General features: G+C 41.3%; 1 protein-coding gene and 1 long non-coding RNA gene across 5 annotated transcripts in view; one reads left to right on the top strand and one right to left on the bottom strand.

Moving 5' to 3' along the window:
* KIAA2026 (KIAA2026 ortholog) overlaps positions 1-5,676 on the bottom strand; it is a 50,314-nt gene extending 44,638 nt beyond the window's left edge. For 2 of the 4 annotated variants that reach the window (XM_050986559.1, XM_050986555.1), the window contains exons 1-2: positions 4,639-5,419; positions 2,147-2,347 (exon numbers count right to left, since the gene is read on the bottom strand). In XM_050986559.1, the coding sequence (XP_050842516.1) occupies positions 2,147-2,347; positions 4,639-5,375 (938 nt within the window). In that variant the 5' untranslated portion in view covers positions 5,376-5,419. Of the gene's footprint in view, positions 1-1,670; positions 1,739-2,146; positions 2,348-4,638; positions 5,420-5,559 lie in introns of those variants that run through there. The other 2 variants (XM_050986556.1, XM_050986557.1) reach the window with 2 other exon arrangements.
* Positions 5,677-5,685: 9 nt separating this feature from the next.
* On the top strand, positions 5,686-12,117 carry LOC127061013 (uncharacterized). Its single transcript, XR_007780388.1, has 3 exons — positions 5,686-6,419; positions 10,089-10,171; positions 10,313-12,117. It is a non-coding gene; the product is annotated as an uncharacterized LOC127061013 (long non-coding RNA).
* Positions 12,118-25,914: the final 13,797 nt, after the last annotated feature.

Below are 25,914 nucleotides of genomic sequence, written 5' to 3'. Positions count from 1 at the left end.
TTCAGTTTATTTAATTCTCATCATAAAATGCCTGTGTCTTATGAAAGTATCTACATATCTAAAGCAAAGAATTATATATAAACTTGGACTTCAACAGGCAATTTCTTTAGATACGAGGCCAAGTGTTATAGAAAGGCCCTTGCATTTTCAGTCTTACTTTTCTGGGACTGAAAGTATGCAACTCTTGGACATTCTAAACTAGGATTAATTATGGCTACAAGCATAGATCACAGCTACAAGCACTTTGAGTCACCCAACAGGTGGCCAGAAACTGAGCCCTTTTTTTATGTTCGTGATAACTCATTTTAAAGTTGGGTGAAGAGCAGATGCTACCTATCCAAATACAACTCATTCACCAGCACTGTGCTCTCCAACTAAAACAATCAAGGCTGCAGTCTTCCATCCTGTTTAGAAAGTACCTCTTCTATGCCAACCTCAGTGTATTAGACTTCTAAAGAAAACAAAAGAAGTAGCAGAATAACCATTTTCTCTTCTTAATAACATAATATATACTTTAGCAATAAGCCAAAAGTTTAGAAACTTGCAATACATTTTCAAATAAATATAGGGTTGAAAGTACGTACATTTATATGTGCACCACTGTGAAACTACGTATATACTATAAAATGTGATCTTCACTGGAAAGGTGCAACTGACTCTATAGGCCTTCCAATTGCCAAGCCTTTTTCATGAAAGTGCTCAGAAATGGTACTTCCAGAACATTTTTGGTGAGCAGAGAAATAATTGGTACAGAGAGGTCCAAATTATTTTAAAAACATGGTGCGATTAAGAAATAAAACTGAGAGAAGAAATCTGAAGAAAATTACTTGGAGAGGTCAACAGAGTCAAAGAAATATTAAACCAGCTATTTACTGACAGATTTTTTTGTTTAATAAGTGGTACAGTTCAAAATTTTAGGGTGTAAAGAGGCAAGCCAGTTGGGGTCTTTTTCTGTTATTGTGGAACATTCTGTAGAGTCAACCATCTTTTGTCCAGCATCTGGGACTTTTGAGTATATCCAGATACATGGACTTAACACTTAATTACTACAGTTTTACAGCAATTCACTTATAACAGGTGTATGAAAGCGTAATTTTTATTTTGTTTGGTAAACTGTTCTACAGACTCTAGCAATGAATTAAAATCCAGTCAAAACATCCTTTTTCAAAACACTGTTACCAAGTTCTAGAACACAGAGTTGAGCTAAAATCAAGAGAATTTTACAAAAGAAACAATAACCCTAGTTATCTTTGATTTTTTTTAGCAAAGTGTGATTGGAAGATTAGTAGATTAGAAGAAAGAAGAGAGTTCTACAGAGAAAAACATTGTCTATCAGTTAAGTCAGCCATATAGCTTCAAATCTGCTGAAAATGAAGACGACCTCAGAATTAAAAGTGAGCTAGTCACATATGGGAAAAAGTCTACAAAGCTGTAAACTTTGAAAAAAGCTAGAAACATTTTGCTTCCTGAAGCAAATACTGTCTTACCATTGTGAGCCATGTTTAGACACAGTCACTCAAATTACTGTTAAAGTAAACAGCCTTCATAGCTTCATTTTTCTCAAAGTAAAACATATTAACATTAAACACTGCCTGGATTTACGTAGCTCTTAAATTTAAGAAGACCACAAAAGCTCAGAGTTATTTACATTAACAATCTAAAGTTATTACCTAACTGACAAGATGAAATGCCGCATCACTGAGGTAACAGCAGAGGCACTGGCTGAGATGATTTGCTTCTGGATATCAGTGAGAGAAGTAGTGACAAGATCATGGAATTAGAATGTAGTTAAGCATTCTGGTAGGTTTTTATCTAATTATTGCAAGAAAAACTGTCCAAGGATATATATCATAAACCATACCGCATTAGCAGGAGATTACCGCGGATGCTTTTAGGTAATATTAGACATTTTGCTACACTAAAATAAGAGCAGCTGTAATTTAATTCAAAACTTAAATGACCTCAGCAATTTTTAAAGGAAGTGGTACTAATTTTTTGCTTTGTGGATGCACTGTATTGAAGCCATGAACTTGAGACCACAACAGTGCCATATTTATTTACCTAAAAAAGCCATAAGGAACCAGCCTCTTTAGAAAAGTAGGAAGACAACTATTTAAAACTAAAACTAAATAATTTTTCTTATTACCTCTTTTCCTCTTTTGCTCTTAGTTGCTCCTCTTGTCTTAGAACCTGAACCATCACAGACTCAAACATGCCTGTTGACAAACCTACTAAATTGCGAGGTGTGGAACGACGTCTTGTAGAAATGCATGCTGTTGTTTTTTCATCCTCCTGCCCACAGCATCCTCTAGATGTTACAGCTAATGATGTTTTCTCTCTTAAATGCCTAGAAGAAAAAAGCAAGCCAATTCACAACTACGAACTTCTGAACCAGTGGCACCTGAATGCCTAGGCTACCAACCATGGATCAAGCATGATTACTCGGAAAAAGGCAGCTATCTTTTCACCTGCCTTTTTTTCCATTTGAAAATTCCTTTATAAAATTTTAAACTTAAAGCCAACATGATAATATGACCTATGTTTTCACACCAGTTAAAAAGTGTATATTTACCACAAGTTGCCAAATATTATTTGGAGATGGAATTCTCTATCTTAGTCCCTAAGTATTTGGAAAGAAAAAACTTCCACAAGACCTAAGATAAGAAAGTATCCTTTTTATCAGATACCTAAAAATAGGGGGCTGGGTGGTGGGGTCTATTAGTGGGAGGGCCTGGGGATCTATTAGCTGGTTTAGGCTGGGGAAGCATATGTTAAGCATTGGTTTCATCCTATTTTAAACTACAAAAACTGAAAGACAAAACACTACAAATTTGTCTGCAAAATTACCTTTCTTCTTACATTGTTTCAAAATACTCCATTAAAACTTGTATGAGTTTTTCACAACCTGTGAAAACATTTGAGTGACAGAGGAGAAAAATCCAGCCTCCATTCAAAAGGAACCTCCATTCTAAGGTAATTTTCTGTGTCTTGTAGTATTCAGGAATTATACAGCCAATTTAGACTGATCCCCTGGAATCACTTGAAGGGTATCACTGACCTAAACACTACTCTGTAATAATACAAAAACTATTCCAATAAGTAGTTCTTCAATTTCATTTTACAAATAAATTACGCTAAACACTTCAAACAACTTTGTCTAATTAAAAACTGTAAAAGAACTTTGAGGCTTCTATGTTCCATAATCCTTTGTATTTACAGGTCCTAGAAACTTTTATTAAGCTAGTGCACACAGATATAATGAAAAAATCTTCACAAATCTCTGAAGCGTTAATTCAAGACAATCTCACTATATACTGAGACAGGATTATCTTTAGACAGTTCAGTATTTCCTAATACTTATCTGAAAAAAAATGTTCATTAAATGAAAGAATGACAAAAGCAATTGAATTTTTTTTTTTTTGTAAATACCTAGATTGCTATTTGAGAACAAAAAATCTTCCAAGTTGTATTTAGTTATTTATCTGCCAGCAGTAGCTCTATTAAGCTAGAAATTATTTTTTTTCTTTTAAATCAGGTTTTACTTCAACAGACTAGGAACATTCATGGCCCACCACGTTCAGCTCCTCCCTTTCTACTTACCAGATTGTCCCAAAACTGCCGTTACACAGAAACAGTTTCAAAAATACTGTTGCTACAGCAACACGGAATACATTCACTCTGCTTTCAGGCGACTTCTGCACCACTTTCCTGAAGTGTCCTTCTTATAGGAACAACGTTCTTACCAGCTGACAGTTCATGATGTACATCAGTAGCAAACATAACGCTGATGGACACACACAGATTTACATATTTCCCAACACTGTTCCTTCTTTACCTTCATCCTTCACCAAACACACCTCTTGGTTTTTACATGGAGAATATTATGTCAATCAAAAGACCGGTGGGCTTTTCACTGTAAGAAGCCACCATGGTCTTCTGATAATGACAAAACTATGACCAGTTCATGAGAAAGCAAGTACTTCAGTTGTGATTTAAATTGGGCTTTCTACTACATAGCTCGAGAGCTTTCTATGTTTCAGCTACTTTGGCTGATAAGAAAGCAGTCCCTGCCCGGGACTTACATTTCAACTTACCACAATTTCCATTTTGCCATTTAAGAATATACTATGGCAAGCATTTTCTCTCATTTTATGATTATGATTACCACTTCAAAGCAGGTAACTTTGGCTTAGTATTTTATTCCTATGTATTTTAAGGGCAGTAAAAATTTCACAGATTGTAAAAATAACAATTTCAAATAGCCAAATATTCATACAGAGTTTAGGCAGTTTCGCGACAGAATAAAATAAAGAAAGAAGCATTTGACGTATTGTGTAAACAAGTGTCCCTCCATGTTCACAAAAGGCTTCTTTGAGAAGGAAAATCTTAGTCAGGAAATGCTGTGCTCTATTAAGCATTTTGAGGTTTGGAATTCCAAAGCATTTTGAATTAAGATTTGAATAGTTCCCAGTAGGAAACGTTAATCTTCACTTAACTACTCAAAGTTCCAGGGTTCCTCATGTTGTGCGGTTTTGTTCGACGCTTGTTTTCTTTTAACGGAATTTAAAGAAACACACCCTCCTGTTCTACTCTATGCAAGGAACACGCGGCACGGCCCCTATAGTTTTCTACACCTACCGGGACAGCAGCGCCAGCTTCTGCTCCAGCATCATCTCCAGCTTCTGGGCCTGTTTGGAGAGCCAGTGATCCACACCGTGCAGCCGATAGCAAGTCTCCAGCATGAGCCGGAAGTCACACACGAAATCTGCTATCCCTGTGTACTGCCCACTGGAAAATTTCTCTTCCATTTTCAATAGCCATATTCCAGCGGGCAACTGCTGCAAGGACTGGCTGCTCTTACGGCCCAAGAGGGGGCCAGAGCCTTCTTCCCCGAAAAATGCCTGATCCGCGAGGGGCTTCAGGAACGGCGCCGTCAGAGGCCGGTACTTCTCCAGCAGGAACTCGCGCAGGATGCGGTACCCCTGCTGCAGCTCGGGATTGAGGCTCTGCTGCCAGGCAGTCTCCCCTCCCTCATCATCTGCCTCCTTCTCAGGCTCCTCCATCCCACTCCGAAGGGCCGAGGGCCGATCCGCCGGGAGGTCGCCGTCGGATTCCATGTCTCCAGCCCCAGGCTCGTTCTCCGGCACCTGCCGGGGACCGCGGCGCTGCGCTTCGCCCGGCCGCCGCATCCTCACCGCGCTCACCTGCGCACAACGACACCGCTCAGTGCCCCGCCGGCCCGGGGGGCGGGACGCGGCCGCCGGGGGGGAGGCACCGACTGGGCTGGCGCGCGGCCCCGCCCGCCCGGGGACAGCGCCCTCGCCCTCAGGGCCCGCCCCCTTCTCCCCCTGCCGCCGCCGGCTGCACCGTTGCATCCCGCCCCCCGCCTGCGCCGTTCCCTCCGCGCCCCGAGCGCGCTCCCGACAGGCAGGCTGCGCGTGCCGGCCCCGCGCGGCGTCCGTCGGGTAACGGGCGGAGCGCGCGGCAACGCGAGCAAAGGGGAGAGAGGGGGCGCGGGTCCCCCCCCCGCGGCCCGGCAAAGGACGCGGAGCCTCTCACCCCAACGCGCATGCGCGCACCCGGCCAACGGCGGTGCCCCCGCGGTGGTGCCGGGCGCCCGGAGGGGGGGAAATAGGACGTCATCATAGCGCGCCCAGTTTGGAGCCGGCGGGTGCGACGCAGGGGTGGCCGCTGGTGCTCGCGGAGCAGGGCGGGGCCTCGCGGCGGAGGCGGGGCGGGGCAACGGAGCCCTCAGGGGTGGGACGGGGTTGCTCCGCCCGTCTTCTCGCGCTGCGGGCCGTGGCGGTAGCGCCCGGTGGTGCCGTCGGGCTCTGCTGCCGTGCTGCTGCGGCTGAGAGGAAAGTGTCACATAACGGGTCTGTCGTCTCACGTCCGAGGTGTGCCACCATAGGTGTTCAGCCGCCGAAGCGAGACAGCAGCTCAGAAAAGCACTCAGTTCTACACTAGGTTCTTCTCGATTTGCTTTAGGAGTTGGTGCGTTGTGAGGGGAGGCTGATGCTAACGACGCTGTCCTGGCCTGGAGTGCACTTGTGGTCCTCTCACGTTTGTCCTCACGTTTCCTCTAGTCCTGCTCACCCCTGTAAGAGATCCTAAGGGACGCCAGGGAACTCCGGAGACCATTAGGTCTCCGCAGCACTGCAGAGCACTTGGAGACACACTTCTGTGTGTGGCTTTGGTTTTATCCTCTTCATGTTCCTAACTATACGAAAAGCTGAGGGCGCCCTGCTGAGGGGGAGAGAGGGGAAGAGAATGAATCTAAGGGAGCAGGAAAAAAACCCTGTACTTCTGTAAGGGCATTCTTGTTCTTCAGAGATCACTCCAGAGACCTTGCTCTTAATGGAGTTCCCTTAAAGGGACTAAATGCCTCCACACTGCAGGAAGGTGGATCTGCTTGGAAGGTAAGACTGTAGTGATCTGTACAATAGTTAACCCAAGTGTAGCCACATACAGGATAGCCTTCAGGTCTGTGTTCTGCCGTGTGTAACCCACGGCCACAGGATAAATTCAAGCAGCACTCTGTGGGCAACTCCCACACTGTACTGGCATCTTTATGACCTTGCCTCTATCTAAAATTGCAGCCAGAAGTCCTTATGCAAACATTCTCTGGCAAATAGAAATTATTAATAAAGTTGGGATTTTTAAAGGAAATCCCCTTATAGATGAATAACCACCATGGGATAGCCCTTCTACAGACAGAGTCTTCATGGTGCACCCTCATTACAGATCCATTTGATTCTGCATTGCTTATGGTTGGTGGGATTTGAAATGCTGTAGGATGAACGTTCTCTCTTTCATTATAATGTTAGCTCTAAGAAATTGCATCTGAAATGATTCTTTGCAGAGTCTGAATGCCTTTCTTGTACTGGGACCATAAGCACCAGTATGTCCTATTGCAAAACAGAGGGAATGCTGTGCTGTGTTTTCTTTAATAACTGACCTCAGGAATAGTGTTCATCTTGTCTAAGTCCCACTCCATGCTGAAGGTGGAGAGTTGTCATCGGGGGACAGGAGTGGTGGAGGGATTCCAGCAGCATGAATGGAGGTTAGATAAACTGTAGGAAAAACATAACTGAGGAAAGAAACCATTCAAGCAACAATTGGAATTTCTAGTGTAAATTAAATAAAACTAGATGAGGCTGGCAGCTCTTTTAGAAGTTTTGTGCTTGTTGAATGCCTGGCCTGCAACACTCACTTCCTGTCTTATTTATACTCTCTGCAACAATACCCAGTAGCTCAATAGAAGTTTTTGCTTCTTGCTATATATGTGGCCTTGCTTTGAGAATAGGAGATCTTGTAGCCATAATTCTGCATAAAATTCATAGGCTGACTAGCCGCAAAATATGTTCAGAGATTTTGGTATGATAACATCTCAGCTATATTCAGATCTCCTGTCAAAAATTGAAATTTATGGTGATGAAAGAAATTAAGATATTAAGTCAACACTCTGAAATTAAGTTTCAGTGAAGAACAGCCCACTTATGACAAAACAAGATAATATCCTTTATTGGGAGCTCTGACTTGTATCAGCAAAGTATTTAAAAGTGGATATTTTTTCTATGTATGCAATCAAAGTGGGCTAAAAAAAATTAAGAAAAAGATTGTTGTTGTGGTGTGGGTTCAGTTTCCATTTGTATTGTTTTCCCTGTTGGTGTTGTTCTCCCCATCTTATAATGTTCTCCCCATTTTGCATCCCTAAGCCTATGTTGATGGTTCAGCCCTGGTTTCCCCCTTTCCCTGAGTTGGTTCCCCCCTGTTCTGAGAAAGCTGCCAAGCCCTTGTCTCCACCCCCGTTCCCTTAGCAACCACCCCACTTGTTACATTTTCCCCTCCTCCAGAGCCCTGACCATCTCCCAGGGCCCTGCCCATTTCTCCAGAAACTTCTCCCTTGCTCAGAAAGTGATTTGGCAGGTGCCTCGAGCCTCTCCCTAGCTTTTATATCATTAGTTCTTGTCCATGTCAGTTATATTCAATTCCCCTCCTCAGTTTCCCCCATTGGTTCTTGTACCTATGTTACACCCCCTTCATATACCGCTGTTGCCCTTTGTTCCCCGCCTTTTCCCGCCTGAATCCCCTGGTGACAATGAGACATTAAAGCTCTGGATTGCACCAGGCGAGTTAAGACTCTCTTTTCTCTCTGGCTTCTCCGCTTTTGCCGCTCCTCTCAATACTGCTGCCTCTGCCGAAGGCACTGCCCAGACGTCCCTGACGGATCCGGGTAGTGCCCCTAGCTGCTAGCTGCTAGCTGCTGCTGTGCTCCAAGCTAGCTGCGGCTGCCTCCCCCCCCCGCTCTCAGGGGAGTGAAGTGCACTCCACGCAGCAGCGCAGCAGATTGTACTGGAAAGCATCATTGTATTAATCTATAAGAGCTCTTTGTATTTTCTTATGTAATAAGAGAAATACATTGTATCCAAGGAGTTCTGTGATACATTATCTATGTACTTCCTGAGCCTTGCCACACGAGTGCACTGTTGAATAAATGCCATGCATGATTCCTGCCTTAAATCAGAGGTAACACTCCCATCTCAATGTAATCAGAGTAGAACTGCTGAAGCAGAAGCAAACATTTTGGAAATCCTGTAAAAACGGGGTTTCGTTTTACATACTCAGTGTTATGGGAGCTATGACTCACATATCATTAAAAAAAAAAAAACAAAACACAAAAAACCCCACCAAAATCAAGCAGCAACCAAAAAAGCCTACCCAAAAAACCCAACCCTCTCCCCCCTCAAAAAAAAAACCCTAAAATTTTCAGAATAAATAGACCTGATAACTATTCTTACAATTTCTCTCCATACATCTGAATTGGATATACAATTTTGCAAAATGGCATGATAGAGATTTGCATACATTTTAATAATGCAAATTTGGATATGCATGATTGTTTCAAAGAATATTACACCAAGTGAGCCCCTCTGCCTTGATGTTATCACAAAGACAGCAGGAAATTTTGTCATTTAATATTACCCACAGTGCCTTAGGTGTATACAGAACAGTGCAAATGTCAAGTGGATAAACATACACCATGAGAAAGAAACGTAAGATATGCTTGGGAAAGAGTAATCTTCCATATACAATTCTCATAGGATAGGATGATCTAGCAAAGGAAAAGAGACAACTGTCAGATGTGACCAGTATCCTTCATGTTTGATGTGAATTTTGAGTGACAGAGCATCAGCATGTCATGGAGGTCACATTCAGGGATGTAAAAGAGAGTACTTCAGCCTGACCATGAAAGCACCCATAACTTCTACAGACACCCAATGATGATGTAAATAATTAGTCTCTTCCTAAACTTTGATTTGGGTATAAGTTTTTATCATATGCCCTAACCAGATACTTTGTCTTTACATTTGCTTTCAATCTGAAATCAGTGTTATTAAATGACAAAGAAGTTACAAATACCGTATAGACTAAGATGATGGATAGCTAAGCAAACTTCAGCTGTTTTAAATCCCTGAGTTATCTGTGGCCATTTTTGACACTTACCAAGATTTTATATGTGCATTTTTAGATATTTATGTATGACTCACAAAAAATGTGTAAAATATATACAAAAAGAATATTTTAGTATAAAGTTCTTTAATCCAAAGGCCCTCTAGTAGTTTCCTATCTTATAGACAAGAGAAATATAGCATTTTTGTAAAAGATATTACCACCCTCAAAGAACTGTTTAGACTGGCAGAATTATAGTATTCATGTTAGGGCGCTAAGGGTTGTTTTCTAACAGATCAGAGCTGCCTGTTACAGGATGTAGAATGAAAAAAGAAGGATGGTTTCAGTATCAGCAGGACAGAATGTTAGGGAGATAAGTAAAACTGACTGTTTTTTCTGTGAAGGCCCAAATTTCTGTACCTTGAAATCACATTCTCTGCTTCAGGAGTAGTAAAGGGGGATTAAAAAGTACATTCCACCTTCAACTTTAGGTTACACTTCACAAGTCAGAAAAAAAAATTATAATACACATTCACTCAGTGTATAATTTACCTCTTCTCCTAGCAGTGTCATAAATAGTTACTGAGTGGCTCCCATTTTCCTTCATTCTGCTTCTTCTATTTCATATGTTAAAGCCAGGGCTCCGAAGTGCTGATGTTGACCTCTATGGGGACATAGAATATAGCCCACATTAAGGGTCCTTGAACTCTTCTGTGAGGTGAGTGAATTAACTTTGCCACCAGAGCCTTTCAAACTGCATGCTAAGTAGTTACATGTTCCTTCTGCTTACATATAGTAATGGTAAATAAAATGAACACCAAACTCTAGAAAACACTAACAATGTGCTTTCCATTTGCAGGTCTGCCACCTGAAGTTTCCTTTTATGGGATGCACAAAATTCTTGGGAAAGAAACAGGGGCTCTGGAGTGTGAAGAAAATAATGAGTCTCTGAAATATTTCAGCGGAGTTATTCTGCTGTTCTTTTTCATCCTCTCTCATGTTCCACCACCTTTAATTGCATCTTTCTCCTTTTTAGGGATACAGTGCTGCCTTGTAGCACCAGTGATATCCTCATTGCCAATTAGAATACAAACAGACAGAAAACAATGAAACTGTCTTTGAATTCTACACTTTAGAGACGTTCCTCCTTTTTTGAGTCCTCAAAGCTGTAAGCTGTTTTGCATTCAAGCTTCTGCAGCATGTAGTACTGAAAAAGTAAAATTCTCCTTAAAATAAGTAATTCTTAGCAACTTCAAGCAGAATCAAAATTTTATGATGTGTTACAATGCATCAAAAATCCATTCTCCAATAAAGACCATGAATAAGTATTTTTAAAATTAACATAAAATTGTATGATCCAAATTTCTGTCATGATGTCTTTTTAGAATTAGAGAAAGAATAATGCAATTGAGCACATTCAAATGTTTTTTTCTTGATTCTAGATGGCCTCTGGAGTCCACTGCATGAGAACTGTATGGAGATGAATGCTGTAGGATGCCCAGGGACTTTGATCACTAATGCCTAACACAGCTGGCTGCTGCAGGAAGTGATACCGCAGGAATCAACATGATTTCCTGCCCAAGCATGCCAGACCACCAGCATAGCCTTTCCTTCAGAGGACACAGGTTGAGAGCTGGAAATGTGACATGAGGGAATGATTGTGCCAGATAATCAAGTAGGGTAAAACATCTAATCTCTTGGTTCAGTAATAAACTCCAGAGTTCAGATCCTGTGTTGGTTGCCATTTACACCTAACATCTGGACATCCAGTACATACAGGTGGATAACTAGGTCCTTAGCCAAGCTGGAAGAATAACTGATGTGATCAGGCTGCAGTATTTCATTTAGCAATGTTTGTCAGTCTGTCTGCTGCTCAGCTGCTGATGTTCACAGAATTTAAAAAAAATGTGTATTTTTTTCAACTAGGCTTCCTCCTTCCACACTCTTGCCAAACTTAGTCAAAATTATCCAGCAGATTAAAAAGTGGCTCGAGGGGACAAACAGACAACACGATTACACATGCCTCAATCCCTTAGAAAACTATTAGCAGGAACTTAGTAATCTCAAACACTGTTGATTTTCACTCTGCTCTCTGTAATTGTGCAACACAGGAAAGGCAAAAAAGTTGCTTCATACAGACCTAACATTTATTTATGTGAAAGGTTTTGCAATTATACTTTATTGTGTCTAATTGCAGACCTGAGGCTCTTTTAAAATTTTTGTGGTATTATAAGAATGTCAATTATTTCCTCTTCCCAATGCTGGAGAGTGGAGATAAAATACAAGGATATAGTTCTCGTATCTAAGGGAGGTTTTGAGAATGTTTAGGTGCAGACATTAAAATGCACAGAGAGCCAGTGTTTGGATGACTTAAACGTTTGTTCCATTCACTGCCCATTCAGTTCCTTTATAATCATTAACTGTAAAGACTGTCTTATACAGTATCAGAGAAGATAAGTCAGGGCAAGAGCTACAATTGTAACCACAGAGATATGAATGTCTGCTTCTGATAGGGGAAAAGAAAACTCCTCCAAATATGTTTGTGACACCATCAATTCTACAGTATGTGTGTATGTCACTGTTCCTGGTAGATGGTGTGAAAGAATCTGCGGCAATGCATAGTCAGCTTACATGTAGACACACCTTGCACATACAGCACACCTCAACACAACTCTTACATGCTACTGTCCATCAATGAGGAATATTGTAAAGACTGGGCAATATTTGAAAAGTATAAATTAAAAGGATTGTCTTTATAAACACCGACTCTTGTTCTGAAGTGTTGTCACAAAAGTTACAGGAATCTATCAGCAAAATTTGATTTAAAAATAACAGTCTTTTGTCTCATTCAGCCACATCTCTTCTATACATCTGGTTTTATTCTACATTCAAAGAGAAAATACAGTTGTTTCAAAATAGGAGATTTAGAAAAGTCAGAGTAATTAATTAATCAATATAAAACCCATAATATTTTCTTAATTTTTATTTCACAAAATCACAGTAGAGCTGAGGTTGAAACAGATCTCTGTGTGTCTGTTGCCTCCATGCCTCCATGCTCAAAGTGGGGGCAAACAGAACAGCTTTCTCAGGGTCTCATTCAGTTGGGTTTTCAGTACCTTCAAGGATAGAGGCTCCACAAAACATTTGCATGCAATAACGACACACCACTGTAGTTCAAGAAGGTATCCTGACAGCCTCTATATTTTCCTCTATTTGCAGTTAATGTGCATGGTTTACAGCACCTCAGGGTGTTGGAATTATAGACCATCCTGAGTTGGAAAGGACCCATAAGCATCATTCAGTCCAACTCCTGGCTCTGGTCATACCGAGTCACACCATGTGCCTGAGAGTATTGTCCAAATGCTTCATGAGCTCTGTCAGGCTGGTTCTGTGACCACTTCCCTGAGGAGCCTTGTCCAATGCCCAACCACCCTCTGTGAAGAACCTTTTCCTGACATCCAACCTAAACCTCCCCTGACACCACTTCAGGCCATTCCCTTGGGTCTTGTCACTGGTCCTGTCACAGTGAGGAAATCAATGCCTCTCCCTCATCTTCCCCTTGTGAGGAAGTCGTAACTGCTAGAGGTGTCTCCTCAGTCTCCTTCAAACTGGAAAGAACAAGTGACCACAGCCACTCCTTGTATGGCTTCAATATATTACAGTCTAGTGGACCCCTTTTGCTGAAAGCCTTTTGTGGTCCTGTGTGTCCCCTAGCAAGTGATGGAAGGACATCTTTTGCCATCTCAAGTTCAAGAGGTATCAGGCTTCAGGCTTCTCTTATTCCAAGAAAAACACAAAAAAAAAAAAAAAAAAAAAAAAAAGTGTAACCCTTAATGAGTAAAAAACATTTTCAGTAACATTTGGTATAAGAACTCTAGACTTAGAGAAATGTTAAAAAATAGTAATTTAGCACTGAAGCAGAAATAGTTTTAATTTATACATGACACTTTTCACTTTTGTGTGAAAAGAACATCTTTTTAAGAACAAATTTTTTAAAAATATAGATTTTTCAACAGTGGTCAGCATAGACCTTACTATGTCATGTCTTCTGTTGTAAGCAGAAACACATGAAGGTTTAAATAAGTCCCCACTCTTTTCAGTAGTAGAGGTCTTCACTGCACATAAAACAGAATTATTTAATGACAGTTTGGAAGTACTGGGGGCAATAGATAGGCTAAGTAGGCTCTGTCTAGTCCTATATATGTCTTTCCATGTTAACAGGATGTGAAACAAGATTAAGTCAGAAGTCAAATGTTCATTCTACAATGTTCTTAGAATATTTTAAAAACCCAACAGTTTCCAAGAAAAAGCATTGATAGATTACCATGTCAGTTTGGTCGGTTAGAAAATATGTTACTGCTACTATATTTGGGTTGGTTTTTTTATACCTTTAGGGGAGAAAGACCTCAGTATGAAGAAAAACAAGAACTTCTCATACAAATGTTAATATATATTCTGGATTTTAGAATAGAAACTTGTACTCTGAACTAGAACAAGTTTTTTTGACCTGACATCTCCATCCTACCTCACACAATCTATTTTAATATTTTCAGTTGCTTTCACTGAAAATGTTTAGAAAATGCTTTCTTTGCACTATTACTACTTGCAATTGATCTTTTCCGCAGTGTAAATCTGTCTATACCCTGGAGTCCAAATTATACATATCTGATCTTTTTGTGTAGTACAGTCTATTGGCTATGTTCCAGGTTTTTTCCAGCTTGAGAGGTTTTGAATTAGATCTCCTGTAAATTGTTGGCAAATTAAATGGCTGATAAAATAGCTAGTATTTACTGTATGCTCAAAATTATTCATGCAGTGGCATGTGGTACCAGGAAACTTTTCCTTCTTCTCTTTTCTGCAAATATTTACTTTTTGCAGATGAATTTCTAAAGCTAAAAAACACAAATCAGTTGTAGGCAGCTGTTTTTCTTTCTACTCACATGCTAATAGTTATATGTAAAATATTTTTTTTAGTAACTTCATTGATGTTTTTCTCTCTATCACTTTTTTCTAGAGGTTGTTGCCTTTCAAGATAATTTAATATGACATATTAATTTGAATTTGAAGAGAATTATGAAAGCCTGTCCTTAATAGACTGAACTTAATGTTGCAACTGTAGGCATAGAGCTATTAAGAGGGGTCCATGATTGATGAAAATCATTAACTCTGATGGTGGAGCTTGGAGAATAAAAGCAAGCAAGCAAGTAAAGAAAGAAAGAGAGAAAGAAAGTTTGAGATTGAGCAAGGGAAAGGGAGACATAGGTGCCAGGAAGTAGGGGTGGGACAGGCAATGTTGGAAACAGAAAATGGAAAATGCTTCCCAGTGGCCAGCCTAGAAGAGAAGTGTGCAGAGTTGCCCAGATGAGGGTCCTCTTCTGTTTCACTTCTAACATGGTAACTGGATGGTTTTCATCAGGGTCTGCACAAAATTATCTTTGGGTTTTTCTGCTATTGGTGCTGTTATTAGTGATGGAACCAATAAAACAATAAGGTTTAAAAGAAACTGTAAAGGTTAAGATGGAAGGTCAGCTGCCATGTAGTTGCATCCTCAGTATTTCTATGGCACCCAGATTGTATAAATTACAATTAGCTTTTGTGTGTGTGTTTGTGGATGCTGATAGTGTATGTTACTTAGCTCCTAAAGAATAGTGTTGATGTAGCGCATTATGATGTTCCTACAGTTGCTCCTTTAATGTACGATATTGTTCTGTGTTACGGCTATACAGATGGCATACTTAAACCTAGAATTTTACATCCTGGCCCAAGTACATGTGCAGCCTGTAAGCATGTTTCATGTGAAATGCAGTCTATGTTTTACAGCCTGCTCCTTACTAAAAAATGAAGCTGCAGCAGCAGGATCAAATCTTGACTCAGTATAGCATCTGAACAATTGTATTAAAACAAATTAAAATACTTTTGCCACATAATACATTTTTCATTGCATTTCTCCTTGTTGTAGTTTAATCCGGAAGGCAACTAAACAGCTGTGGACCCACTTTCCGCCACCACCCTTCCCGTTTCCCCTCCAGCTTCTTGTGCCCAATTCTTCACTGGTGTGGCAGTGGGAAGACCTGCAAATTTTTTCAGTTAGTGTCAACACTGCTTAGTAAAATCTAAAACATCGGTGTGCCATCAACACTAGTCTTTTCCTCAATCTGTCATTTAGCACTATACCAACTAGGGCAAAAATTAAACTCTGTCCCCAATAAAACCAGAGCAATATCTGCCCTTTATTCTATATAATTTATGTCATGCCCCAGTTCCACTCTTCCCAATGCATCTTTCCCTGTCTTTTGATACATACACAGAGATATCTTTCCCTTAGTCTATGGGTCATCCCTGTGGGAATCCATAAAATCAGAGGGTTTTGGGAAAGCTGCAAAAGGCAAGCCTCAGAGACAGCAGAACTGAGATTAGAGCTAAGCAGTAGCCATGAGATAGGTCAGCAGAAAAATTATTTAAAAAATAGAAAAGCAAGGACAAATAGAACCATAGTCTGTGTATTAACGCTTGTCTAGGACAACTTCCTAAGCTGCAGAAAAGTTTATCTAGCAAGATATTAGGAAGTTTGAAGCTTAATAATGGAGCTCTGTGCATTGTGTTTTAAGGCTTACAAGCAGGCATTGTATTCAAAATAAGCAAGCATTGTTTTAACCAAAGGTATGTGTGCTTATAGCAATTGGATAGAACCACTGTCAATGTGCATCTGCTTTGTGTGATTGGTCAAAAAAGTTACAAAGTAAGTTGTAACATTAAGTTCTTTGTCTGCTGCCTGGGAGGTGAGCTGCTGGCATCTTCCCACTGTCATAACCCTGTAATGAGACTGATGCTGAAAAAATAAAACAGCTCAAGGTACGTTCCACAGCAGTCCCGTCCTGTTTGTGATTTGTACATAGCCCCCGGCCGGCGATAAATGGTGCTCTTCTGTGAGGAACTTTGTTGGACTAGAGGATTAAAACAGAAAATTGTGGACAACTCGGTCACCGGAGGCCCAGGCCTGATATCTTTTAAGTAATAAGTAAGTAATAAGCTTGCAGGGCTCCTGGGCAACGAGATGGGAAATCATTTATATAAAACAGAATGGGATGTTTTTTACCAACTTGAGAAAATTTTACCGGATAAATGACATTCAGACATCTCAAAACATGAACTGAAAGACTTATTAATCTGGATAAAAGCGAATACTCAAAATATGGACTTGCAGTCTGCTTTTACCATTGATTTTTGGGACCATATAAACTGGAAAATTTATAATCTATGCACTCTCAAAAAGGAAGAGACTGTGGTCATACTAATACCTGTCTCTAGAGCTTTAATGGAGAGTTTTAAACAAATTGATTGTAATAGAGACTTTCTCGAACACCAAAACAGAACACCTGGTTCTGAGAGTTTAATTCTGAGTGGTGCTGGGCCATCGACCTCTTCTGGGGGGATCTCGGGTTTTGTTCGGGGTTCCCTTCTGGTGCATCCGGGGTTTCTCCAGGCACTGTGGACAGCACCCCGATCCCCGGAAAAGGGGAATCAGATCAGCTTCCAACTTTGGTTGTGTCCTCTGTCTTTTCCGGGATTCCCTGCATCACTGATGCTGCGACAGGCCGTCCTCCCATTCCTCTGCGGAATCCTCCACCCCTGGAATGCCCGGGAAAGTGTTTGGGATTTCCGTTGTGTTCGGAAACTGTGGGGGGTCGGGGGTCGTGTTCTGGGAAGGATGGGAGTCACGCAGGTCCGGGAAATGAGGGTCGGGGGAGGCTTTTCAAATCAGGGGCTGCTGTTTCTGTGCCCTGTTCCTCTCCCAGACAAGTTGTGGCTGGATCTTGTGCTGAAGTTGTGTCGGCAGGGTCTGCCGAGGCGGGATCCGGATCAGCTCTGCCTGGCCGAGGGGGGCACTCCTGCCACTGCTTCCCCTTCCCTGGAAGACACCCCCTCAGATGAGGCTCAGGCAGGCAGATTGCTTTGCAGACCTGAGAATTCTTTTCGTATAAATTCCTCCCGCAAACCTCTCCCAGGGTTTTCGCCGTTTGTTGTTCCCCAGCCTCTGGATACAGGCGGTTGGGGGGGCTTTGGATTTGTCTCTGTCTGCAGAGGAGCGAGCAGGGGGACGGATGGAGACGGCAGGCAGCAGCCAGGAGCCGAGCGGGGCCAGGATGGCTCTGCCCAGAGAGATGCATGGAGTGGAGGCAGGAGAGCTCAGAAAAATTTCTTTGGAAGCACAGATCGCTCAGACTCCTTGAAGTCTGTCTCATTTGCTGCTGGAGGGGGAAACAGCATGTCGGGATCACAGCTTGGAGCTGAGTATTTTCCAGCTGTATCCCCACGGGAGGGGATACGGTGCGGAACTTGTAACAGCTCATTGGAAGGCGTCACAAATACAAATTCTGGGTCTGCATCTTGAGAGCAGCCCGATTCGTTTGATTCCAATGAAATCCGATTTAGTAAATTGAGACGTGATTTACCAGGCTCTGGCTCTCTTCCTGTAAGCAATACAACACACTCCTCGGCCGCTACTTCCATTGGTGTGGTGGGCGGGGATTGTTGGGAATGTGGAGCTCTCCTCCTCTGCCCTTCCTGGCAGGGCTCCCGGGGAGGCGTGTCGCTCCAGCGGCACTGCTGCCAAGAACTTGGAGGTCTCCTCCCTGGTCCTTCCGGGCAGGGCTCCCGGGAAAGTTTGTTGCTACAGCAACACCTCTGCCAATAAGAACTTGGATCTTGGCAGAGTTCCTGAGACAGCTGATGACAGTGTCAAACTACCTGTTCTCCTATATCAGATACAGGAGTGGTGAGAGGGAAAAACAAAAAACAATCTGAGTCAGAGGTAAACCCTCCATTACAATTACCTAATTGGTCTAATATTAACCAAAATTTTGAAAGGGATTTGGATTCAAAGAAACAGCTCCTTGCCTTACCTGTAAGATATGGTTGTAATGATGTAAATCCACTATTTGAAACTCTTTCTCACCATGATATAAAAGAACTCTGCCAAGCTTTGAAAGAGAGTGGGTTCTCTTCTCCTTATTTTGATAGTGTGTTGAAAAATCTATTTAATTCTTATGACTTAGTCCCTGCTGATTGTCGAAATGTGGCATCTCTGATTTTAACCAATTCACAACATCTTTTATGGGAATTACAATGGAAAAAACTTCTTAAGAAATTGGTTGAAAGATATGAAAATACTCCTTATGAGAATTTATATATTACCCAATTAGCAGGTGATCCACCTTTCCATAGGCCAGAAAATCAAGCGGTGGAATTGCCTCAGCCTGTACTAACAGATATTAGAAATGCTGCCAGAAAAGCTTTATTTTCAGTTGAGCCAGCTGGTACCCATGTAAATGCTTATACTACTATCAGACAAGTTGAAACGGAATCCTATGGTTCTCTCCTAGACAGATTAACCCAAGCAGTTGAAAAACAATGTCCAGATGAACAAGCACACTCCTATATAGTACAAAACCTTGCTTCTGTAAATGCTAATGACAAACGTAGAAAAATTATTTTAACTCTACCTGATCAGCCTCCCACTGTTATACAGATGCTAACAGCTTGCAGTAGGCTCACCTCATCACAACATCTTGCTAACGTGCAAGTCAATGCTTTTGGGAAGCAGATTGCAGAATCTCAAGAAAAGTTAGGAAAAACATTAGGAGATAATTTGGCACAACAAGTGGAAAAATTTGAAAAGGCCCTAGAAAAACAAGCAAAAATTTGGGAAAAGTCTGTTGGTACTGTACAGTTGGACTCTTGTTGCACAAACTTTGTCTCTAGTTTGACAGAAGTATCCAAGATCCATGATTTTACACTACATGGATGATTTGCTCATTGCAGCTCCAACGCAGACAGAGATGGAGCAAACACATGCTAGTGTTGTTGCTGAAGTCCAAAATGCTGAACTTGAAATTTCTACAACAAAAATCCAGGAAGTTCCACACTGGAAGTATCTGGGATGGAAGATGACTGAAAAAAACAATAACACCGCAGAAGATACAGCTCCGGACCAGTGTCAACAATCTGCAAGACTTACAACAGCTTCTAGGAGAAATCAATTGGGTCAGACCTGTTTTGGGAATTACCAGCAATGAACTGGGTCCACCTTTCGATTTGCTGAGAAGAAGTTGTGACATCAACTCTCCTAGAACTCTGACACCTGAAGCTCATGCAGCCCTTGATAAGGTCATGGAAGCTCTCAAAAGATGACAAGTTCATTTCTGTATTCCAGAGAAGCCTTTCTTTTTTGCAATTTTAGGAGAAAAAATGTGATTTTGTGGTCTCATTTTTCAGTGGGACCCTTCTGAGATAGATCCTTTGTTGATAATAGAATGGATTTTTCTTCCCTACATGTTTCCAAAGACTATCTTCACAGTTTTAGAGATGATAGCACAAATTGTAATTAAGGAAAGAACAAGATTGTTAGGTTTAGCAGGTCAAGAATTCGCAGCTATCTATTTACCATTGAAAAAAGATTATCTTAATTGGGCAATTCAAAATTCTGATGATTTACAATTTGTATTGTTGAACTTCCCAGGTGTTTGTTCTGTTCATTACCCAGCTCACAAATTATGGCAAGCAAAATTGAGTTTTAGAGAGAAATCTAAGTTAAGTGAAGAACCTTTAAATGCAGTAATTCTCTTCACTGATGGCTCTGGCAAGAGTCACAAATCAGTCATAACTTGGTTGAACCAAAAAACGAATGCTTGGGAGTCAGACATTCAAATAGTAAAAGGATCTCCTCAGATTGTTGAGCTTGCTGCTGTGGTTCGGGCTTTTCAGCTCTTTCCACAACCTCTTAATTTAATCACAGATTCTGCTTATGTTGCTAATGTAGTTAAAAGATTGGAAGGATCAGTTTTAAAGTATGTTAGTAATGACACTTTATTTCATTGGCTTTCATGTCTTTATACAAGTTTGCAATATAGAACTAATCCATATTTTGTTTCTCACATTAGGGCTCATTCTTCACTTCCTGGATTTTTAGTGGAAGGGGCAGACAAACGCGAGGGCAGACAAACTGACAATGGTTATTTCAAACGCTTTGCCAAACATTTTTGAACAGGCAAAATTGAGTCATGCCTTTTTTCATCAAAACGCGCAAGCACTTGTGCAAATGTTTCAAATTTCCAAAAGCCAAGCCAAGGCTGTCATCAGAACTTGCCCTGACTGTCAGCTTGTGCAGCCTCCTGTTTCTACAGGAGCAGTCAACCCACGAGGTTTGCAAAGCCTGCAGTTATGGCAAATGGATATCACTAAATACCCTTCCTCCGGTAAATTTAAAAATATTCATGTTTCAGTGGGCATGTTCTCTGGTGGAGTTTTTGCTTCTCTTTACACAGGTGAAACAGGTAATCATGCCTGTCATAATTTTTTGCAAGCTTTTGCTTCATTGGGTGTGCCCCAAGAACTAAAAACTGATAATGGTCCCGCATATATATCTCAAAAATTGGTCACATTTTTAAAAGAATGGGGTGTTCGTCACATCCTCGATATTCCTCATTCTCCCACAAGCCAAGCAATTATTGAGAGGACACATCAGACATTAAAATGCATTCTAGATCAACAGAGGGGGGGAGTAGAGGTCACACCACAGATGAGGTTGAACAGAGCTTTGTATGTTTTTAATTTTTTAAACAGCTCAGCTGCAGAACCCGATCCACCAATTTTTAGGCATTTTTCAAATAACACACAGGTGAAGCTGAAAGCAAATTCCCCTGTTTTAGTCAGAAACCCTGAGACAGGAGAAATTGAAGGTCCTTTCCGATTAATCACCTGGGGCAAAGGGTATGCTTCTGTCTCCACAGGTGCAGGAATTAAGTGGGTCCCAGCCAAAAATGTCAAACTATATCACACCCCAGAATGTGTTGACGAGTCCAAAACTGAAGAAGCGAGTACGCAGACGTGAGCCAAACGAAGGGATCCTGGGTCACGCCTGACGCTCCTTGTTCATCGGTGGGACCTGCAAACTCTGATTTTCTGTTATTTATCCTGTGTGTCAATTGTTGGTTTTGTAGAGCTGATTTTTGGCAAAGGCGCAGTTTTTGTTTTGTTTTGTTACAGATCCCCTCTATTGGATTTTCAAAGGTGAAATCTTAATTTAAGGTCAAAAAGCAAAATTTTTAGATTGATGGGAGGATTTTTTCCAAAAATTAGCTCATGAAAAGGATGGAGTGAAATCAAATTTTATGCTTGTGTTGGTGGGTTTTAATTGCTTCTTGTAGTGCAGATTTGCCTGTGGAACAACTAAAAACAAATGTTTGGGTGACCTTAGCCGAGGCATCAGGCTCATATACCATATGTTTGTCTAATTCAGAACCAGAAAAGCCTTTCTCAATCTGTGTGGTCAGTGTGCCAGTAAAGGATTTGCCTTTGATCAAAAAGCAATCTAATGATGAGCCTGGTGAAATTGACAATGGGAGCAATCTTATATTGAATTGGAACATCTGGGCCAAAGAACTTCCCAAAGCAGTATCTGAACCCCAAGAATTAGAAATCCTTGGTTCTATAACAATGGATTTTTACATTTTATTTTTACATTTTAGCTTTACATTTATAGCTAATGATCAGCAAGAAGGTGATCCTCCAAAGTACAATGTTATTCCCTATTATTTTGCATACAGAAATTTAAGTTTTTGGTGTAATTATTCAAACAGTTGGGATGTGCTTTCTGAGGCTGACCAACATCCAAGAAAATTGCCAAAAGTATATTGGTTCATCTGTGGAGATAGGGCTTGGCAGGGCATTCCATCACACCTTGAAGGTGGCCCATGTAGTACTGCGATGCTCACTGTGATAGCACCTACTGCTAAAGCAGTCATGACGAAGAAACACAGGGAAACAAGACCTGCTCATCATTATGATGAAAACTGTTGGAGTGATTTCATGCCTTGGAAAGCTGCGAAAAGGGTTTCAGCAGGTTTGTTTTTACCCCAACTGGCTTCAGCAGTGGCATTGAAACAATTAGAACAGGTTGGATGTTGGCTGAGTAAACAAACTAATGTCACGTCTATTGCAATCAGTGATTGTTGACCGATGCTAATAGTGTTAGACAAGCTACCCTTCAAAATAGAGCAGCAATTGATTTTCTTTTACTGGCACAAGGACATGGTTGTGAGGAATTTGAAGGATTGTGTTGTATGAATCTGTCTGATCATTCTGAATCCATCCACAAAAGCATACAAAGCTGAAAGATTTGGCAGCTCAAATTAAAGAAGATGGTGGGTCCTGGTTAGATGATTTGTTTCAAGAATAGAGCTTTGCACCTTGGCTAAGGGAACTTTGTAAGATAGGTCTCTATGTATTGGGTGTTCTGGTAGTTATATTAGTAGTAGTACCTTGCATACTCCGGTGTGTGCGACAAATGATGGACAAAACTATCAAAGAATTTTTTATCATACCAGAGAGAGAGGTAGGAAATGGATTCACAGAGAGTTCTTGGAATCTTACCAAGATGGTAGATGAAGGTATAGAAGAAGGTTTAGAAGAAGGTTTCAAATTAAGACCTTGGAACCGACAAGACTTTTTCGAACAATGACTCGTAATTATTGTCAGGCATGATTTATGCCCTTTGAACTGACTGGACTTTCAAAACATTAAACTGCTGTGTTGTAATATAGCAATGCTTAGGGCAAGCTGAAGGTGCTTTAAGTAGTTAATAAGCAGAATTATTAGAGCAAGGCTACGAAATGCAAGGTAGTAAAAAATGACACGGTTACAAGGGTTCCTTTTTTGGTGAACCGAGACGGGGAATTGTGGGAATCCATAAAATCAGAGGGTTTTGGGAAAGCAGCAAAAGGCAGGCCTCAGAGACAACAGAACTGAGATTAGAGCTAAGCAGTAGCCATGAGATAAGTCAGCAGAAAAATTATTTAAAAAATAGAAAAGCAAGGACAAATAGAACCATGGTCTGTGTATTAACGCTTGTCTAGGACAACTTCCTAAGCTGCAGAAAAGTTTATCTAGCAAGATATTAGGAAGTTTGAAGCTTAATAATGGAGCTCTGTGCATTGTGTTTTAAGGCTTACAAGCAGGCATTGTATTCAAAATAAGCAAGCATTGTTTTAACCAAAGGTATGTGTGCTTATAGCAATTGGATAGAACCACTGTCAATGTGCTTCTGCTTTGTGTGATTGCTCAAAAAAGTTATAAAGTAAGTTGTAACATTAAGTTCTTTGTCTGCTGCCTGGGATGTGAGCTGCTGGCATCTTCCCACTGTCATAACCCTGTAATGAGACTGATGCTGAAAAAATAAAACAGCTCAAGGTACGTTCCACAGCAGTCCCGTCCTGTTTGTCATTTGTACATAGCCCCCAGCCGGTGATAATCTCTCTAAAACGGAGTAAAATTAGTCCATAGCTTTGGGCTTCTTCTGTCGTAGTAGACTTTCAGAACTGGAGAGATGGTGCATGGTATTGGATAATGTCCTTGATAAGTCCAACCCTCGTTCAAAAACCCATTTGTACCTTGCATCTGTTGTTCGATGGCCCAATGTGTCATTGATCTACCTATCTTCCTCTGCCTATCTTCCCAGCTACCTTGTGATAGCCCTGCTTGGAGTAGTCCACTTTCTGATCCCCCTTAGAGGCAGCTGCTTTATCCCTTATTAAATTTGTCCACTTCTGTTGCTGTTGAGACAGTCATGACCCAGAGAAGAGCACTATACAATTTCAGAAGGCTTCTCTCTTTATTATAACAACATGCTGTCTTTTATAAATTCCCAAGAAAGTTTGTACTTATTCATTGGTTACAATAAATTAACACAGTGCTTGTTGGTACAGAGCAGCCTCCACCACTGTTTTCAACTAACATCCAACTGCAGGTTTCTTCTGTTCATCTTTTTCTTCTTCGTTTCCATGTCAAAAACGTTGGCAGAATTCCTTTCAGGGGTAAACACAACTCTTATCAGCTTCTTCCAACTAACTCTTCCTAGCTCACAGACCAGCCGTTAGTCCCTTCCACACACTTCTGTTTCTAGTATTTCTCCTTGCATGCAAGCTCAGATAATACTGGCACAGGTTGGTTCTCTGGTTCAGACATGGACTCTGTCACTTTGCTCTTAGTTCCAGAGGCCTTTCCTCTTGCAGCAAGCACTGAGCTCCGTCAGCCTGGACCAGGCCCCAGCACATTGCAGTGATTTGTGCCTCCCGGAATTATTTGGTGACAGCTTATCTTACCCAAATATTTTGATAAATTTTTCTGGATTTCTCACTTTTTCAGAGGTGAAGTTCCAAAACACTGGGAGATTCTCACTGTCCTAGGCACGTGCCCATCCTACCCCACACTCCTTGCCACTCATAACTATCCAGCCTTAGGGCAGATCCCTGGGTGAGGTTCTTACCTAGTTGTGTAACCTTATGCAAGACCTGAGACATGTTCATGCATCACAGCAGTGCAAAGGTGCTGGTTTGGACACCCTGGGGATACTTTCCAAGAGGTGTTGTAACTCACCTGGAGGAGAAGGGAAGGATGGCAGAGTGTCATTCCCGCAGATGGGCCTTTGGAGGTGTAGTTAGGTGTCATTCCCAACAAGTAGCTCCTGCTGTGCAGGCGCAGCAGTGGTGCTCGGTGCACACACTGCCTCAGTCCTGCCTACAGGCACCTCATCATATCAAAAACCCATGTTACAAAGCACAACAGCATCATAACCTTAACCCAGACCTGAGAAATTACACCGCAGGGAACCCACACAGCAAGTAAGTGTTACCCAGTGCAACTCTGGCACTGGGTGACACCTTACTGAGAGCACACAACAGCGTTGAGATCAAATGATCAACATTGTGGCCAGCAACTATTAAACCAATGCAACTAATTGCTTATAACAAATTTGTTTTAACATGTCAGAACAGTGGTTATCTTAACCCTTCACACCCATGGGTTGGGTGCCAAAATGGACACTTGTGGTTTAACCCAGCAGGCAGCTGACACCATACAAACCACTTACTCACTTCCCTGTCACCACCCCAGGATAAGTAAGAGAATTGGGGGGAAATAAACATTAAATTCACTCATTGAGATAAAGACAGCTTAATAGGCCAGAAACAGGAGGGGAAACAAAAATATCTATCATTAAAATTAGAGTATACAAAACAAGTCATGCACAATGTAGCTGCTAGCCCCTTGCTAGCAGATACACAGCCATTTCCCAAGGCCCCAGCCAGCTCTATCTGCAGCTGATATTACTGAGCTTTACACCATATAGTATGGAATATCCATCCAGTCAGTCATGGTCAGCTATATCACCTGTGTCTCCTCCCAGCTAATCGTGTCTTGCAGCCTCCTCACTGGTGGTGTGATGTGAGAAACAGAAAAAGTCCTTGTCCTAATGCTTAACACTTCACCCATCAGTCTGTTATCAACATTATTCTCATCTTAAATCTAAATCACAACATCATGCCCTATACCAGCATGAAAATTAAATCTATCCCACACAAAATTAGGACGATTGTGTACTGAAAGAACAATCTTACACCATGCCAT

Source organism: Serinus canaria, chromosome Z (assembly GCF_022539315.1).
Source record: "Serinus canaria isolate serCan28SL12 chromosome Z, serCan2020, whole genome shotgun sequence".
Lineage (NCBI taxonomy): Eukaryota > Metazoa > Chordata > Aves > Passeriformes > Fringillidae > Serinus > Serinus canaria.
This window is presented reverse-complemented; position numbering and strand designations above follow the sequence as displayed.